The sequence below is a fragment of the Diadema antillarum genome, unplaced genomic scaffold, assembly GCF_040938485.1.
Source record: "Diadema antillarum isolate AM-2024a unplaced genomic scaffold, OU_Dant_1.0 scf00000114, whole genome shotgun sequence".
NCBI classification, from domain to species: domain Eukaryota; kingdom Metazoa; phylum Echinodermata; class Echinoidea; order Diadematoida; family Diadematidae; genus Diadema; species Diadema antillarum.
In genome coordinates, this window is record NW_027271003.1 from 3,032,823 (window position 1) to 3,049,560 (window position 16,738).

At 35.7% G+C, this 16,738-nt stretch overlaps 1 protein-coding gene across 1 annotated transcript; it reads left to right on the forward strand.

Moving 5' to 3' along the window:
- The first annotated feature begins 6,325 nt into the window (after positions 1-6,325).
- Positions 6,326-16,483, forward strand: LOC139719743 (uncharacterized). The gene is made up of 8 exons (XM_071631132.1): positions 6,326-6,448; positions 7,775-7,912; positions 9,054-9,186; positions 10,767-10,891; positions 11,362-11,509; positions 12,571-12,761; positions 14,044-14,224; positions 16,326-16,483. Exons 1-8 carry the CDS (start codon positions 6,326-6,328, stop codon positions 16,481-16,483), a joined length of 1,197 nt encoding a protein of 398 aa, XP_071487233.1.
- Positions 16,484-16,738: the final 255 nt, after the last annotated feature.

Below are 16,738 nucleotides of genomic sequence, written 5' to 3' on the forward strand. Positions count from 1 at the left end.
GCCAATGAGTCAAATATGCACAAATTTCACAACCATATGTATGAACAGGTTATAGTAATGTGACACACATAGGCTCCGTATCTAAACCACTGCTACCATGGCTACGGAATGAACACGTTGAATGTCTACTTCGGTTGTCTGATCATTCTTCTTTCATGTAGGATGATTTACCACATTGAATCATATCGTTGACTACTTATTGATGATAATCATGATAATTGTATGAATCATTCTAGCCGGCATGGAACTGATAATCATCATGATACACTGTAAAAACATCGGTGTTAGATTTAACACCACGGGTGTTAAATCTAACACCGATCAAACTTCAATAAAGGACCACACCCACAGGTGTTAAAAATGCACTGTGATGGTGTTGAAAAGTGTTCACCTGACACTTCGTGGTGTTAATTTAACACTGTACCTGGTGTTATTTTGACACTATACTGGTGTTAATTAAAAAATGACACCACATGGTGTTGATTTGATATTTGCTGGTGTTAATATCAATGGTTTAACACCCGTCCAGCTTCAATAAGGGACCACACCAGCTGGTGTTACTTTGGTGTAAATTTATTTTCACATTTTTTCAAAAATCTAGTATTTTAATGTAAAATTCTTGATCGTCATGTTTAAATTAAAAATCAACAAGAAGTGCAGTTACTAAGAAACTCTTCAAAAAACAGTTTAAAATTTGGAAATGACACCCGTAGGTGTTAATTTAACACCATAAATGAGCACCGAAAATTTAACACCAGCTCGGTGTTCACTATTTAACACCGGACTTTTTGCAGTGTAGCTGTATCAATGTCAGTAAAGATAAGAAAGGAATATAAGAATATTACTAATAAAAATGATTTTTCATGTAATTCCAAGTGGCAGAATCATTGATCATTCTGAAGTACAGACACTGTAAATTATGATTGGTATAGGATGTTACAACCTGTTAAATATTCCTCAACTGCCTATAGCAATACCCAAGTTTAGTAGCAAGGAATACGTTGTTCTAATATCAGATTGCCTTTATGCAGCAGAGTTTTCGAGAGTTACGTCGTGCTTTAACACAACAAAACAACAAAACTATCTGTCTTGCTTTCTCATCTCTCCTCTCTTTCTATCTCACTCTCCTTTTTATTTATCACTCTCTTATACACATTATCTATCTATCTATCTTTCTATCTACTAGTATCTATCTATCTATCTTTCTATCTACTAGTATCTATCTATCTATCTTTCTATCTACTAGTATCTATCTATCTATCTTTCTATCTACTAGTATCTATCTATCTATCTTTCTATCTACTAGTACAAATGTATCTGTCTGTCTATCTATCTATCTATCTATCTATCTATCTATCTACCTATCTACCTATCTATCTATCTATCTATCTATCTATCTATCTATTAATCTATCTATTTATCTTTCTATCTATACATTTATCTATATCTATCTATCTATCTATGCACCTATCTTTCTACGTATCATTGAGTTATCTATCTTTATCTGTCTATCTATTTATCGATCTATATCTGACTCTATATACTCATCTACAAGTTTAGTTTATAGCTTTATCTGACAGAATTATCTGCCTATTGCTTACCTCATCACTCAATCAATAATGTGTCCAGAATCCATCTCTACTTTCTTTCTTTAGTTGATATTGAGAGTTAAGAGGAAAACAGAGTCCCTTCTACGTATTTCAATAACGTCCTGCATTTTTGTTAACAGCGGTAAACATCATTGACAAATGAATGATGATATAAAACAGGGAAATATATATATGGTCCTATTTATTCCTTTTAATTGCGTGACGCTTGTTTTCTATCAAAAAAGTGACTATAGTGTCTAAGAGACATGTCGAAATTATTCAGTATTCTGTCACGGGATCCTGATACTATTTCAGGCAACAAAAAATAACTCGGTACATGAAAAGGAATGGGTTTTAGGTTACAATTTAAAAAAAGTTTGGAATGAATCGTGATGCCACGTCATTGTTTCTTTCAGATTTAAGATAAACACACATCCAGTCGACAGATCTGTCCCGACATTGTCTTTTTGATAGGAGCAAATAGATACCCAATATATCTGTCTCCGCACGATATTATTGATACTGACAAAATGAAGGTCGCCATTCTATTCATGTTGTCACGCCCAGGGGAAAGAAGACAAACCTTTTTCGTAAATCTAGCAGTTTCAAAGTTGGCGATGCAGTATAAATTCCTTCCATCAAGAACATCATCTCCATTCATTCGCCACCGAGGTCCTGAAAGGATGCGGAGTTCTTCAAGGTGATATAAAGTTCTTTTGCTACACAGTCAAAACAGTAACGCATCTTGCAGCCCAGCCCAACAGTGTTCTTTATTCTGACCACAATCTTGCTATCACTGAAAATGAAGTCATCTTTAAAAGAATTCGTCATCGCAACTTTGTTGCTATCCTGGTAAGAATGTTCATTTGGAATTCAGTTTTGTCTCTCATCTGATAATTTGATATCGGAATGTTTCGAGTGGTAGTTGGAGAAAAAATTGGACAAGACCAAAGGAGTAAGTTAAGAATAAAGTAAAGACGGATCATCCGGTGATTAGTTTCTACTATTTGTATTAGGACGAGCAGTTCAATCTTTGTTAGACATGTTAGAGGAATTAATGTATAGAAATATAAAATAAATGAGTGTACCCACACCTTTATAATGAATCTAAGTTTTATGACAGCAAACTTATTCTTAGACAAAACATCGCACAGGCATGACAGGCGTCTAACTAACAGACATTTCGTAATATCTTTAGACAGATATTCAATTCAATTCAATTCAATTTTATTCCACATGCTAAAAAGTATACAAAAAACACAAGTACATGTACATGGACATAACATATATTGCATATTAGGTTTACATAAAAAACAAAAGGAATGATGCAAACAGCTATAATTAGCATGCGTGGGAATCAGAAAAGACCATATAGGACTTATCAAGACCGATTCCCTTACAAATGAGGCTACAAATTGCAATCAAAGATATACATTTTTAGAATGAATCTATACCATTAGAAATTATACACAAACTTGCAAAAAGGACAAAATACACACAAAAGACAAAACAAAACAAAGCAAGAAGGCAAATATCCCAATAATTATTCAGCTGCACTTTGGATTAAAAACATTCTATATCTACGTTTAAAAGATGATAATGTAGGACATTCTTTGATAATAGCAGGTAACTCATTCCAGGACTTAGCTCCAATATATCTAATTGTAGTCTTTGAAAATTTATATTGCAAAAAAGGTAAACATATGTTATTAGCACATCTTGTGTTATAACTATGGAGTGCACTATTTTGAACAAATAAGTTATGGAAGGTTACAGGTAAAACGCCTTTAAAATATGAAAACATAAATATGGCCACTTGTAATTGCACTATTTGATCAATTTTTAAAACTTTCATTTTCTTGAATAATGTTGCAGTGTGCTCAAAAGGGCTTACGTAACAGACTATTCTTATTGCACGCTTTTGTAATAATAACACACGGTTTGATAAGTACAATGAAGTGTGACCCCATACTATTGCACAATAATTTAAGTGGGGGGAAATCATTGTGTGATATATGGTTAAAAGAATCTTTGAAGGAAGTGCATATTTCAAATAACTCATAACACCTACAATTCTGCTTATTTTCATACAAACATCATTTATATGGTCTTTCCATGTTAAACCATCATCAATTATCACACCAAGAAATTTAGTATTATTCACTTGTTTAATTTTAACATTACCTATATGTATTTGTAAAACATTTTCATCTATTACCTTATTCTTTGTTTTAAAAATCATATAACATGATTTTTCTATGGTTAACACCAGGCGATTTGCAACAAACCAAGAAAATACTTTCTTCATTTCTGTGTTAACCATATGATTGACTTCATGAACATCCCGACCAGAGAAAAATAAGTTTGTGTCATCTGCAAATAATATAGAAAACAAAGTAGGACTTACAAATTGCAGATCATTGACAAATAACAAAAAAGGAGGGGACCCAGTACAGAGCCTTGTGGGACGCCTGTTTTTACATAACACAAATCTGATTTTATATCATTTACAATTGTATATTGTGAACGATCTGATAAATAACTCTTAAACCAATTCAGAATGGAAAACACTCATTATAAAACAAGAGATACTTGGCAAGAAAGGCTTCAAATTGTTCATCCACACCATTTATGTTTACAACGTGTTCCCAGTTACAAGTTCAAAGCATATTACAAAAATACTGTATGGAGGAGTCATCAAAGACACGTTGAAATCTGTTGTGATCTGTATTACTCTTACGACTGCATCTTATAACAGCAAATATCGGTAAATGGTCACTTATATCACATGTGAATATCCCTGAGACAACAATATTCTCTAACTTATTAATAAAAATATTATCGAGGAGTGAAGATGACTGTGTTGTTATTCTAGTGGGTTTTGAGATTACCGGAGAAAGTGAATATGACGAAAACATATCAATAAAGGAATCAGAAAACGACATAGATGAAAGTAAATTAATGTTGAAATCACCAGCCACACAGCAGTTTTTCTTTTCCCTCATAATCTTATGAAAAGGCAATTCTAGGGCATTCAGAAACTGGGAAATAGATGCAGCAGATGGCCTATATACAACCATTACAATAATATTTTCATTATGACAGCATATCTCAATACAAACTGTTTCAATGTTTTCATCAAATAATTCCAAATCTTGTCTTCGTTTAAATTTTAATTCACTACATATGTAAAAACCCACTCCTCCACCACGTTTATCATTACGTCTATTATCTATAAATACATAATTTGGTAGTAGGCAAGATGAGTATTCTTGTGGCTTAAGCCAAGTTTCTGATACAGCAATGAGTGAAAACCTATGTCTGAAAGTTTGTAAAAAAGTGTCCATATAATTAAAATTCTTCTTTATACTTCTACAATTAAAATGACATATCGATAAATAATAAGTCGTATCTAAATCATCCACAAGATTATCAAAGTCCATTGGAAGATAATAACTACAATCATGTTCAAAATATCCACTTTGAATATGCTGGTTGAAGTTACCATAACAGTTTGGGCATTGCACATTGCTATTATCCAGATTAAACTCAATTTGCCGATGACAAATAACACATTCATGTACAGACTTAAAAGACATTAAAACAATAACAAATCTAATATGTTAAAATAAAAGAAGCTAAAAAATATAAAAAAGCACAGGGTTTAAACAAAGGGTAATACAAAAGATGATGCCTGGAGAAATAGTACATATCATATTGCAGCTGTAATACTATAAAATCCGGTGTGGTGACAGTATATACTCATATGTAAATTTACAATTAAAAGAATTCTACCTGTAAAAGCTCAGCTGAGTTACATTCTATCCAGATCGCTCTTGTTGTGGATTTGCCTTCGCATCGTCTTTCCTCCAGATGTTTTGACAGAGACCAGGATTCTTCCGTCTACTGACCACGCAGCGAGAATGTGGCTGTCTCTTTTTTGGCTGGCAAGAAAGGCATCTTGAAGGAGCTTCCTGTTGATGTCTGTGAGGTCCTCACAGATGCTCACACCGGTACCCTTAAGTTTTCTGCGATTCCTCAGCAGCTGTTAACGATGCTTGTATGATGTCAGCTTCACGATGATTGCCCTTGGTCTAGCTGTTCCACGGCGTGTTGGTTGGGCGTCTCGATCGCGATAGATACGGTGACTGCGGTCAATATCTTCAGGTTTCAGGTCTACGTCGAGTTGTTGCTTGGCAATGCGGCATACAACGGTGTCTGTGCTCTCGTCGCTGGTTTCGGGGACTCCAAAGAATCTCACACAGTTTCTCCTGTTGGTTGAGCTGGGATTGGAGATTCCTGATCAGCTGTTGGTCTTTCTCTGCATCAGATTTCAGCTTGGCAGTTTCCTGCTGAACAGCTTTGACCTTTTGCTCAAGATCAAGGATCAGCCCATCTTGTTTCTCCACTCTTTCAAAGAGGTGCTGGAATTTGGTTTCCATCACCTGTGCAACTGCCTCCTTGATAGCTGTCAACACGTCTTCATCCTTCAGCGCAAATTACGTAAATTTACATATTACGTAACTGATATCAGATATTGGAGAACGGAAGCAGAATTTTTAATGCCTTGATGATTATGTAAACTCAAGTGTTGATGTTGTCTTGTCATGATGTTGTTTTATGTTTTTATTGTATAATTGTTTCATTTTTTAATGATCTGTGTAATGTTACTTTATGTTAAGTAGCCGTGTGGAAATAAAATATTGTTTGTCTTTGGGTTGAAAACCAGCCTGGCCATGACGAGGACGGTAGAGGGCGGTGTATCCCGTTCTACAGAAGAAGAATGTGATTGGGTGTGTGAAGGCGATGACCAGCACGATGAGGATATGATTCACTCCCGCTATCTCGTCACAGCAAAGGTGAATTAAAATCACATCTTGATTGTGAGAAGATTGAATTATATCACATCTTGATTGTGAGAAAATAGTATCTTTAACAGGGTACATATAGCTAATATAATGAGCTTGAATGCAAAAACAAAAACGCCATTTGTAAAAGTTTTAAAGTAAAGTCATGGTCAGATATACAGGAAATAAAAAATGAAATCGTATCAATTATATATTGCGCCCTCACATATTATCATTTTTAAAAGATATTATTGAATACGACAAGTATCCTAATCGTTTTCTCTTTGTTACAGCAGCATCTATCCCAATTCGTATAAAAACGTTGCCAATCAGGTTTTGCATTCAAACCTTATATACATATGTGTACATGATTAGGATAAGAAAATGCAGGGAAAAGACTAAGTTGCTGAAAAAATTTACAAAATGATAACTTGGATTAAAAAAAAAATGAAGTATTCATGAAAAATAACGAAAACCGAAGTTTAATATGAAGAGTATTCTTCAGTTTCATTTAGCATTGAACGGTATGGAAGACAACAATGTCTAAAACTTTATAACTGTATTCATACTGATGTGCTTAAAAAAGGTACCATACATGTTTGAATGTAGTAATAACGATAGAAATCGTATTGGGGTGAATCTCATATACATCACATGTCTGAATCGTATATCTTATATGTGTCACCTGATTTTTTTTTCTTATAACGACGTAGGCTATTTTGTCCTGTTTGCTTTCGATTTATCAATTCATGGATTTACTTGTTTCCTTGAATGTCATGGGTGATACAATAATACATTATCATTTTAGTTCCATTCGGTTACCAACAAGTTGTTATCAGATTATACAATTGCATGGCAACATGTGTCCGTCCTTGAACATTTACTACGTGTCACCTGTTATTTCTTTTACTATAGATGATAATAAACTGTATAATTCAATGATGCAAACTTTATGTTCATTTTTTTTTTCAACAGAATGTGCAAAGAAATCTGTGAAACTTGAAATGTGTGTCGTTGATAATTTATACATAACCAGCCAAACCAGAGACAACATCATGTTCATGTCTATGTGATCAGGTACTGAAAAGAGACATACAATCATAATTATACACTCTGCTAAAAAAAGTGGAGGTACTCACTAAAAAGACTAAGCTTACAGACCAAGCTAAGAGATTACAACTACAAAAAGTGCCGGAAACCGGGGAAATAAGAAATAGAACATAAATCTTGAAAAAGCGAAAGTGTGAAAAATATTGATATGGTCATAATGTTACAATTATGAATATTATGTTATATTCTTCTGATAAGATTTTTTATGCATTCCTCTTCTATGAACAGAACAAGAAATCCCTTGACAAATTGCCGAAGAAGTTGGAAAAGAATGAAGAATGTAAGGACACAGCTAAGGTGGTCCGCGTCACGGAAAGTCTCATGTTCATGGCCGTTGTTCAGATGACAACGGAGTGTGCTGAAGAAGTGAGAACCATGAACATTTTTCCTTCCTCTTTTTAATAATTGCTGCAAAAAGAAGCACAATGTGTCACCATTGAAGATTATCTTACTTGGAAAATCACGCAAATGTGAAATTGAGGCACGTTTTACGCCTAAAAGCCATAAGTTAGCATTGTTAATCTACCACGCAATCTTGCACAAATAGTTTTCATACAATACAATAGCAGGTAGGTTTCTATAGCAACCTTCTATAACTTGCGGGCAAGTTTTCATCCACTCCTGTGGAATTTCTTAAGCAAAGAGATATTTACACTGTTTTTTTTTTACTGACTGCTTGAGGATGTCTTGGGGTCGCTGGACCGAGGATATGAAACATAACATATTTGTTTAATATATAAGTTTTTGTCACATCAGGAGATCGCGTTTTTTTTTAATAGTTTCCATGTTTGTGGTAGGAGTGAATAGTTCATTGTCTTGCCCTACTTTATCGAAGTGAATCCATGTCAACGTACCACAATAAATTTCCTTATCTTTTATACCAAGCTAAAGCAATTGCCCCCCCCCTCGTCATATGGAACAACTTAGTTGTACCTTTTTCTTCTTTACCAATCTGATTTACATCTGAAGAGTTGTATTGTAAAATGAGGTAAGGTCCAGGTTTAAAGATATCAAAGTAAGTCCATCAACAAGGGATATTCTAGAAGTTATAGTTGAAAATATCCTGTATTTTCTTGTTATTTTCTTTTTTAACCAGCTTTAATCACAAATATCTCAAATTAACAAAAATACAGTTTTGCGATAAAACTCATCAACTGTTTAACCTTCAATTTTGCAAATTTCAAATCCATTCTTAAAACCCACCTTTTCTGTCTTTCTTGATTAAGATAAACATTCATTACCCCTTTTGTTAATCATTGTAATGTTGATTGTTATACTCTGATACTAGTTATTCATTTGTTTGTTTATATTTTGTATCTGAATTGTACAGCGCACAGAGAAGCGTGTGCTTATTATAGGCTTCACAAATATAGTATTATTATCATTATTATCACCATCATAATTATCATTATTATTATTATTACTACTACTACTACTACTACTACTACTACTACTATCATTATCATTATCACATATCGCCCTCCATTGCATGTCCGTCGTCGAACAGGTTCGAGAGTGGGGCTACGAAATCGAACGGAATTCCTACCACTTCACAGATGCGGTTAATGTAGAGTGGCATCTGGACCGCATTCGGAACACGGGTTCACCACTTTTAACCCCGCAAATCCCATTCCAAATCAGTGAGTACGTTTGCATTTTTCCTAAAAAATGACGTTAAAGGGATGGTACAGTATTGGTGGAGATGAGGATTGGGCTCTTAACTTTTTGCGAGATACCAAGAAACCACTTATTGCTTTACGTACAGACACCGACAGAGCACACCATTCTAGACGAGGAATTCAAAGTTTATTTTGATGAAAATCAGTTATGGAATGTCTGAGACATCCAAGAACAGAAAAAAAAAGCGATCGTAATAACTGGTGGATCCCACCTTTTATTAGGAATGCTGTGTTTCGGATATCTCAGCCATTTCAAAACCAATTTTCGTCAAATAAACATTGAATTTCTTTTGGAATTACACGCTCTTTCATCTTTCATAAGCGATTTCTCATTATCTCACCAAAGATTTTAGAAGCACAAAGTTAGGTCTCAGCCAAAACAAGTAATTCTTTTTTTTATTATCATTTGTATTTTTATCATTTTGTTGTTATTATTATTATCATTATTATTGACATGTCAACAATATTCTTGATATGTTTTTAATCGATGATACGTAGACATGACGATTATTGTTTCGTCTGATGCTGACTTGATTGGAATTGTTTTTTTTTTTTTGATAATTCAGATCGAAAGCCATGCAACCGACCCTAAATACGTCTTCAGTGTACAATAATCAAAATATCAGCAAGCTTAGATCTGTAATGCGAACGCTGAGACGACGTCTCCTTCCGGGTTGGGCAGTGGAAACAACTGTATCGCGCATGGTCATAACACTTTTGTTGATAATTCTTTATTCGAATTTCGTTCAATTTCATATCACAGAAACAGAAACGTTCAAAGAAATAAAAACAAAACATTATACAAAGACAAACTGCATTATACACAAACATTGTACAAAATAACGTCAATCTTACGCTATATAGAGACAACATGCAGTAACACAAAAACTGTGCAAACTAATGTCAAACTTACATTGTAACTCTTCTAACCAAGGAAACGAAATCCACTTTTATTTTTTCATACACATTCTCGCAAAAAGCCCGCAAAACGGGGACAAAATAGATTGTTTGCTCAAAACAAACGGGGCATATTTCATTGCTTCTCAAAAGAGAAAAAAAAAGAAATCGAGGCCATTTGCGAGAAAACACACACACACACACACACACACACACACACACACACACACACACACACACACACAAAAGGCCAACATGCACTCCTCACCCACCTCTATGCCTTCAGCCCTCATGTTTCAGGTTTTGTTCACACTTAAATAACGCTGACGTGTAAATTGCCATTTTTTTTAAATCATACAATAAAATACATCCTAATCATTAAGTGGAAATGATGTGGAAATGATAGAAGCAATAGACAGGAAAAACAATAACATCCCCCCCACACACGCACACACGCACACACACATATTGACCTAATAGCTTTGTTTTATATTGTTTGCGTCGTAGATCTAAATGTCTCTATTATACACGGAAGAGTACTTGGGTTAATGTGAAAGCATTCGTTACCATGGTGACAACACTGAGACTGAATGTGATCAATTTCGTAAGATTCCACCGGTGAGAGAAATCATTCTTCTTTACAGATGGTAATGACGGGGAAGGTGCCACAATCTTCGTTCTAGACACTGGGATTTATGCCGAGCACGAACAGTTTGCCAACACCATTGTGACTCATGTCCAGCTCCCCGCAGAGTCAACGTTATCTGGAGTAGGTTAACCTGTTCAACGAAGTTCGTTTGTGGTATATTTTGGATATTCACACGCAATAGTAAAATAATACGTCTACACACATGATTACATAGATATTGTTGATTGACAAGTTTAACATATAATAATACATACAACATGCAGTTTTCGAGCAACAACGATGAGGAGTGAAATGATATCCACGTACATTAAGGACTTGCAGGTAGCAAGCCGATAGTTAGTATTGATCTGGGCCACAGACAATAAGTTTGACCCTCGACCTTCAAGTTTTTACTACTGACCTTGCGGCCATTTTGAAAAGGATATAGTCAAACGCTGTAATGGACTTTTCGCCGACAAAGTATTAGTTACGACTAAAAAATGATGGAAGATGTTGGGTTATGCTATATTATTGGGTCTACTCTCTCGATTCATCGCATTCACTAACACCGCGTTATCTTTGATTATACACTGTATTGTTATGATGCGCAGTCAAACGAAGGCGATCCAAACGGTCACGGAACGCAAGTTGCAAGTGCCGCCGCTGGCAAGGACTACGGGGTCGCCAAGAAGGCCGAGTTGAAGAGCGTCCGAGTAGCTAATGAAAACGGCCAGGCCTTCACCGATGACTGCATCTTTGGTTAGTGAGACATCAAAAACAATTAAATGTGGTCCATGGAAGGGAGTTCTGTATTTGAAAGTCTACAGGTGAATTTGTCGACGTTTTTATCCGTTGACAAAAATCTGACAGCAAAAAAAAAAGTTTGGTGTTGTTGTGGATTTTTATATTGGAACCACTGCATGACTGGCAACTGACTGGAACTGATAAAACAAATGTTTTTACCTCTCCCAATATCACCAAAAATGGAAATGTCTTCCTTGGCGGTCATATAGTTGTTTTGTTTTGTTTTGTTTTGTTTCTTAGATTTCTAATTCACAGCCTAATATTAATGTTCTTGCTTATGTCTACTCTTCTGCTGTGCTCCAAATAATTCTCCTGCGAACGATTGACGACAGCAGTCTGTCAGTGGTCATTTATGAATTTGACACTATTGACCAAAACTGAATTGAGAGCTGAATAACTCAGAGGTAATCACAAGACACGCAAAAAACAAAAAGGAAAACAACAACAAAAGCCTCAACTCTTGAATTCTCATGAAAAGGAAATAGATTAAATTTTATACCCCTTTGTCGTATTTAAGACAGGGTGACTCCCACTAGCTGATCACAAGTACAGTTGCCTCGAGTTTTCATATTTTCCATATTTTCATACATAAATGTGCATTATATCAACAAGCATAGGTTCAAGCATATTTATAATAGAGAATTAAATGTCACGCAAGTGTCCTGTCATATCATGAATGTTAGCCACCAATCATCTAAATTCCTCTACAGAAATCATACTTTAATCATCAATCAAGTTTTTACAACTTTAAAATGACTGCATGTCCGTCCTTGCGAAAAAGACAATACCCTACGAGATTAGAGTATTGGTACACCGTGATATGAGTAGTGATATTACGACAGAAATATACAGCACCAGTGATAAACATCAGTCACCATCGCTCAACAAATGCAGTCGAAACTATGTCTACATTTATATACACTGTATATATTTCTGTATCTGCATAATATCATACATATCTCTCATACATACATCTATATTATCTAGGCCTACTTGCTGTTCTGTATACTTCTCAGGTTTTGACGCCGTCATGGCCTCGACTCCCAGCGACAAGTGCGTGGTGACATTCTCGTTGTCTGGGGGTCAGTCGGTGACGTTAGAGAGCGCTATCAACGAACTCCTCGACCAAACCGATTGCATCGTGGTCGTCAGCGCCGGGAACGACAATACAGACGCCTGCTCGTTCACACCCGCCAGAATGTCGCGGGTAACCTTTACCAACAACTTTGTAACCTTTATCATGTTAAAGGGATGGAATAGTTCTGGTTGAGATGATGCTGCAGGTTGCCAACGTTTTTCGTTTTTTATGATGATTTTTAGAGATAATGAGAAACCTGTTATGAATTTAATGTGATAATAGAGCATGTGTAAATTTTATTTGATTAAAATTAATTTTGAAATGATTGGGATATCCAAAACACAGCAATCCTAATAAAAAGTGTGACCCACCTTTTATAAGGATTGTTTTATTTCGTTTTACGATATCTCAACCATTTCAAACCCGATATTTTCATCAAATAAACTTTGAATTCCTCTCAGAATCGTATGTTCTTCGACATTTCATAAAGATAAATCATTAATGATTGAATGATATCAGAAAAAGAATATAAAAACCTCTACAGTATCTGCAGGACAAAAGCATAGCATGTTGCGTAGAAAGAAAATATCAAGAATATTTCGTGGAAGGACCACCCGTAGTGGCTCTTCTCACGAGATAAGGCAATCTTTTCAGTTTTTTTTTCTCTCAGATTGTAAGACTACAATGAAGTATTGAATGATAATCGAATCGTGAAGAGTTAGGATTGTCAAAGTAACATTTTTAGTGAGCTCGACCCACGATTTAACGAGATTTGCAGTCATTGACATAACACTATTATACTACTATTACTACTACTGCTAATGATAATATACAATTTTATTATATACAATGTATATGTATTGGCAGCAATATGTACAATGTATAGATTATATATATTATATAATTATATATATGTATATGATTTTATTATATACAATGTATATGTATTGGCAGCAATATGTACAATGTATAGATTATATATATTATATAATTATATATATATATATATATATATATATATATAGCAATAATAATGTCACAATAGAGGAATGCATTAAATGCCAATTGCCTTGATTTTGATTCAAACTCCGAATTTTCGGGGGCCTCCCCCTTCGTCAGGGATGACAGTGCTAATGAATTTTCACATATACATATTTTTTTGTTATTTAAATATATGTATACTGACATCAAAGGACTTAACCACAACATGGAGGGGCGGTGCAAGGACAGTAAATCTATTGACAGCAAATCTTGCACATTTCGCCCGAAAGCTTGATGATTAAAGGCGTGCTACCCAACACCAGCCACGTCTATATGTGCAAGATTTGCTGTCAATATGTATATATGTATATATATATATGTGGAAGAGGTGTAATATTGCCAGCTTTTCTCTGTAACGACTTTACGTCAGGTCATTACCGTCGGGGCATCACGAATAAAGGATGATGTAGACCGGAAGGCAGGCTTTTCGAACTACGGTGGGTGCGTCGACATCTACGCTCCAGGCCACAAGATGTTTCTAGCCGACAAGTCAGGACCAACGGCTACGGTCAAGACCAGCGGGACGTCGTTTTCAGCGCCACTTGTGGCAGGTAAATCGAAGTTTAAAAGCCTCGGCACATCGACCACGGTAATGGCAACGGTCCGGGTTTTTTTTTGCTATGGTGCGCCGTAAGGAGCCATGTCTGGTTCTGTGATAACATCACTTCCCGGCTAACAATTTTCTTGGAAATATGATTACTCAGTATCTTCAGCTGGAGATTGTCTTGCTCTTGAATTTGACATGGGAATAAGATTTTGGGTGATTTTGTACCAAATTATTATAATCCTTTTGGCGCACCATAGCAAATAACCGGACTGTTGCCGTTACCGTGCTCGGTGTGCCGAGGCCTTTACACTGACACCTCACACCGGTGTAAATCAATAACTTTATTGTATGTTCTTGTATGTATAACACTGTTTAATTATTTCTCTCGCACTCATTCTCACTCTTGACGCATACACTCACGCACACACACACACACACGCACACACACACACACATACACCGCAGTTTTTGCTTCACCCTCTATACCCCGTCTTAAATCTTTTTTTTTTTTCGCGTGTGCCGCGCATTTTAACAGATATATATAGGTCTTATATAATCTCCTGCTGTTTCTACCATTTGCAGTGCAATCAATTATTGAAAGGCTCATCTGTTCGTCATGGTCCAGAGACTGAAATGCATGTTACTTTTACATATTAATATCAACTTTTAGTATTGTTCAGTGAAATGGGTTGCAAACAAAATGACAAAATGATCGTGCAATAATCATGCAAGAGCTCGAAGTTGTAACGCACATTAATGTTGTATGGTATGGCCCTACATACTAAATTGTTTAAAATCAAAATGACCCATATTCCCGAGATGGCGCATTTTGTCCCTTTTTTGACGAGGGAGTCAGGGGCGCTAACACTCGTTTTTACGGCTCGGGGTACAAAGTCAAAGGTCAAAATCCAAATTTAAGTCTTTCTCCAAATGTTGGAAATAGCTTGTGGTACCTGCACGTCTTTCCTGACGATAATTCTCTTGAGAAGCTTTTGGTCGTGGGAAAAAATGTTATTGGTCAAAGGTCAGGCCAAAATGCTGAAATTGCTCGATATAATGTGCTGCTGATTTTTCTCTAAACCTTCGAATCGACTAACTTCATACTTATTTATTAAAGTTGGTCTATAGACTATACATGAACCACCACACAATGGTTCTGTATTAAAAGATTTGATACAAGTGGTGAAAGGTCTCTCCAAACAATGTAAAACTGTCGTCAAACATTGTCCAGGTGTAATGTAGACCTATTGGGAGAAGTAGTCCCATACGTGCGGAAAGCCGGAGGCATATCAGAAGCCACAGCGATATTTCTGTTTCTTCTTTTCTTGTATAGTCTAGTTTTAACTTTTGAATGAGTGGACAAGCATTATTGAATAAACTTTCGTTGCAAAGACATATAATGTTAGAATATTGGGCTCTGTGTCTTTCAAATCATTTAGTTATATTTCAATGATATATTTCAATGATAATCCAATCTCAGTCTCTTTATTCATTTAAACATAAACTTAAACTAGTTTTTCTGAATTCATATCTATAGCTATTCTTCAATCCTCCTCGATATTCTCTGTTCATACTTCACATTACTGACATTATCGATTATGTAACATGTGCCTCGCTCGTGATTTCTGTATTATCTCCTGAACTTCCTTTGTACACATTTGGTATCTCTGCTATTGTACACTGCATCTGACTTGTACCTCGCTCGGGTGATCACGCAACACTCAAGAAGTCTGTGCCGCGGACATTGTTTTCATTGTTTTCTTTTTTCTTTTTCTTTTTACTTTTTGGCGTTTATATTTCTCCAATTCAGAAATTGTCATTCCTTTAATTACATACCCAAGTAAGAAATAATCCACATCCGCATCTGGGAATCTACACCCTACAAGCAATGCTTCTATGTAGATTCCTCATATTTCACATGTTTTATTGTCTTATAAGCTGTACGTGACAATTCATCCAGGCTTTTGTATTGTGATGTTTATGTTTTATGTATTTGTTGAAATGTGGAATATGGAACAATAAAAAACAAAAAAACAAACAAAAAAAAATGATCACACAATAGGTTGTAATATTATGTTTACGTGTAATTCTACCATTTCCACCAGGGGCTGCAGCCGTATTGCTAAGCAATGGTGTTCCACGAAATGATATAAAGCAAACATTGCTGGACCTGGCTCTCGCGAATGAATTGGTTGGACTACCCTCTGGCTCGAACAACTTACTGCTGAACGTTGCGGACCTGCCTGTCGTGTCTCGGCGATGATGGCGCTACCATACGGAAAGCTCGACGAGACCCCGACACCGTAATGAGACTCTTCAGAAAGCACGCGGGAGACACTGGAAGTCTGCTGCTAAGACCGTAGCCCACTCTGTACAGTCCAATCTGCGGCTCATTCGACATAATCTCACCATGACCACGACCATGACAAATGACAATTTCATCTTTGATGTCTTATTCTTGATCATATTTATGTCTGTCTTCGGAGTTGGGTATTTCACTTTCGCTATTCGCTTTTTC

Excerpts from the sequence above, each read along its gene's own strand:
- LOC139719743 (XM_071631132.1), top strand. The coding sequence starts at position 6,326 with ATGACGAGGACGGTAGAGGGCGGTGTATCCCGTTCTACAGAAGAAGAA. Across the intron at positions 9,187-10,766 it reads GCAAATCCCATTCCAAATCA|ATGGTAATGACGGGGAAGGT; the intron begins GTGAGTACGTTT and ends TCTTCTTTACAG. Across the intron at positions 11,510-12,570 it reads CACCGATGACTGCATCTTTG|GTTTTGACGCCGTCATGGCC; the intron begins GTTAGTGAGACA and ends TATACTTCTCAG.